General features: G+C 41.9%; 1 protein-coding gene across 1 annotated transcript; it reads right to left on the reverse strand.

The window, feature by feature from the left end:
* Positions 1-521: 521 nt before the first annotated feature.
* On the reverse strand, positions 522-2,401 carry LOC124259998 (cytosolic phospholipase A2-like). Its single transcript, XM_046694229.1, has 2 exons — positions 2,155-2,401; positions 522-1,670 (listed from the first exon to the last, which is right to left on the reverse strand). The coding sequence occupies exons 1-2, from the start codon at positions 2,399-2,401 to the stop codon at positions 1,012-1,014; spliced, it is 906 nt and encodes a 301-aa protein (XP_046550185.1). The 3' UTR covers positions 522-1,011.
* Between the last annotated feature and the right edge of the window lie 275 nt (positions 2,402-2,676).

Raw genomic sequence — 2,676 nt, forward strand, 5'->3', positions numbered from 1 at the left:
TATTCTTTTTATTCTATTTTATTTCTTTTTTTCATTCCAACACCACCGACGTACCGCCTAAAACGTACCGCCTCGTCATAAAAAAATGTTTATCTTATAATCAGTCGCTGCCACAAGTCCAAACACTCGTAATAAGAATAACTATAAATGTGTATCAAGAACATTATTCAGATCATTTAAATTTGTCTTTATTAAGTTTGTTTTTTCCCCCGACTGACCCATGTTCAGAATTTGTTGTCTACGTGGAACACATAAAATAAATGATGCCCTATGAGGGTGGTCTGTAAATACTCGAGTATGGACCAGGAAATCCAGTGATTAACATGAGCACTGATCTCGGGATACGATGACGTGTCAGCCATGTCATCGAGCCGGATCCCGTTAGTCGCCTTTTACGAAATGCACTGGTTCCTGAAGACCAATTCTTCGATCTTCACAGGTAACAACCTTCCATTTATGGTGCCAGTAACAGTGGTCTCGCTGTTGGATTGTATTCTCGCGTCAAGTAAAGAAAAGTACCATTATATTCGTATCTTCAATTTATTCAAATTGACATGTTTTACTCTTTTCTTACAAATAAAACAATAAATAAAGCTATACAAAAATTAGTAAAAATGCCGAGATAGTGACTCTATTGCACATCACAGAATGGGAGCATTAAAGTCATGTAGTGGTCCCACATATCCTGTTTCACAGTCTGGCTGTTCCAAGCCTTGCAATAAATAAGTTGAGCACAGTACTTTCGTAACACACGATATCACCATGGTAATAAATTAAGGCAAATTATCAAGCAAATTCACAAAATATTCTGAGATGCTATCCTCTATCATGAGATATCAGAGGTTGGCCAAGCGGATGCCGAACAGTTCGTCGTGTAAGGCACCTAAACACCCGGTGTTCCAAGCACCTGTTTCTGCCTCGACCGAACATGCATCTACCCACTATGGGAGGTGAGTGAATTCGGTTAGCACCAAACTCAAGAACTATAGCCCTTGTGTTCTATATAACCTTTCACGATGCACAAGATGTGACGGTGTTCATTTTGGGGTCGAAGTGGTATGTCTGGGCATCGTACCAGATGTCTTCAAAACCGTCGGAGTCGTTGTCGATGTCCTCGTCGGGAAGTCCGTTTTGAGACATGTCAAACTGTTTCCCCGAAAGTGCTTTAGGCGAATCCAGGGAAATAGATTCGGTGATGCTGTTTAAAGTTCCAACTGTATCCTGTCTCGTTAACTTCACTCTCCTCCTCTTTGCCCCATCGCTGTGCATTGGGTCAGGACTCTCTGGAAGATCCTCCAAACCCTCCGGTGCTGTGAAGAAAGGACTAGTGGGTTCGACAGTTGGGGAGTTTGCCTCATGGATACTTTCTACGCGTGTAAGGTACTTCTTCAATCTTCTCCTCTCCTGGACACTCTTTATTCTCAACAGCTTCATGTCCTTTGACTGGAACGGAAGCCTTGGAGGACATGACCTCTTGGTTTCAATCTTATCTGCAATGACATTCTTTATGTCATCCACGTGGAGCAGCGTATTGAACTCCGTCAATTTCGACAAGCGTTGGAACTGTTGGTGAGTGTAGCAGAAGTTGAAAGTGGAATAGGGAGTAGCTGGATCGTCAAACAGGTCGAAATCAGCAAACTCAAGGTCTTCTTTGGTGGTTCTTTCTACCCCTGCAAAACAAAACACTACAGTCACTTTCCAGTTCAAGTTTCACAAGTTTTCTGAATTAGATTTACGTGAAAATACCAAACTATATCACCATTTATAGAAAATGTTTTCCTGCTCAGGTAAAAATAACGGTAACGGTACAAGACAAAAATAGTATTGACGCTTTGATCTCTGTAAATCTGACACAATATCAGGTGTTCAGGGCCCCGTTCCTCAAAGCCATCGTAGCGCTAAGATGATCGTAACTCCCACACTTTAACATAGACTTACGACTGTCGTAGCGCTACGATCGCTTTGAGGAACGGGGCCCAGGGCCAGAATAAGCACTGGTAGCAATGACCAAGACGAACTTGCATAATTTACTGTCTTTACTGTGTAGCTTATATCTTGTGTCCCCGCCGTGATATTGCTGGAATATTGCTAAAAGCGGCGTAAAACTAAACTCACTCACTCACTCTTCGTATTTTTTAAATATAGTCCACCTACCAGGTTTGGAGAATTTCCTGAAGTTGATATTAACGAGGCAGAAGTGCATTACGACTGGGCAGTGAGGGTCTGTGGGGTGTTTGAAGATGTACAGTTCCTTCAGTCCCTCTCTGTCAAACACTGTAGGGTCAATTGGAGGGAATGGTAACCGGTTCAGTTTGGCCCACGTCTCAGCCAATAGAAGTTCCTGAGGAGAAAAACATATAAGTAAATATCGGGTCAAACAAACAAGTGTCCAAACAGGCATTATCACACATACTCTAATAAATGCTTATAAAATACATTAATTAGTGTGTGAAAAATATAGGGTTGACTTGTCTGTGGTGTAACTGACCATCAATTTATAATGTGTGATGGTTCCGTTTCTTCTTAATTGTTTTTATCCGAATTAGAATTGGTCTTCAGCAACCCACACTGCAACGGGTTTGGGTGGTCAGGTTTGCCGACTTGGTTGACTTGGTATCCAAATTACGCAGATCGATGCTCATGATGTCAATCACTAGACTGTCTGGTCCAGACTCA

Source organism: Haliotis rubra, unplaced genomic scaffold (assembly GCF_003918875.1).
Source record: "Haliotis rubra isolate DU_JTF1 unplaced genomic scaffold, ASM391887v1 Scf1185, whole genome shotgun sequence".
Classification (NCBI taxonomy): domain Eukaryota; kingdom Metazoa; phylum Mollusca; class Gastropoda; order Lepetellida; family Haliotidae; genus Haliotis; species Haliotis rubra.

What these genes read in the sequence shown, in the direction of transcription:
- LOC124259998 (XM_046694229.1), bottom strand. Translation starts at nt 2,401, where the DNA reads ATGCCTGTTTGGACACTTGTTTGTTTGACCCGATATTTACTTATATGT. An exon ending in CAGGAAATTCTCCAAACCTG is followed by an intron (nt 1,671 to 2,154) that starts GTAGGTGGACTA and finishes TTTGTTTTGCAG; the next exon opens with GGGTAGAAAGAACCACCAAA.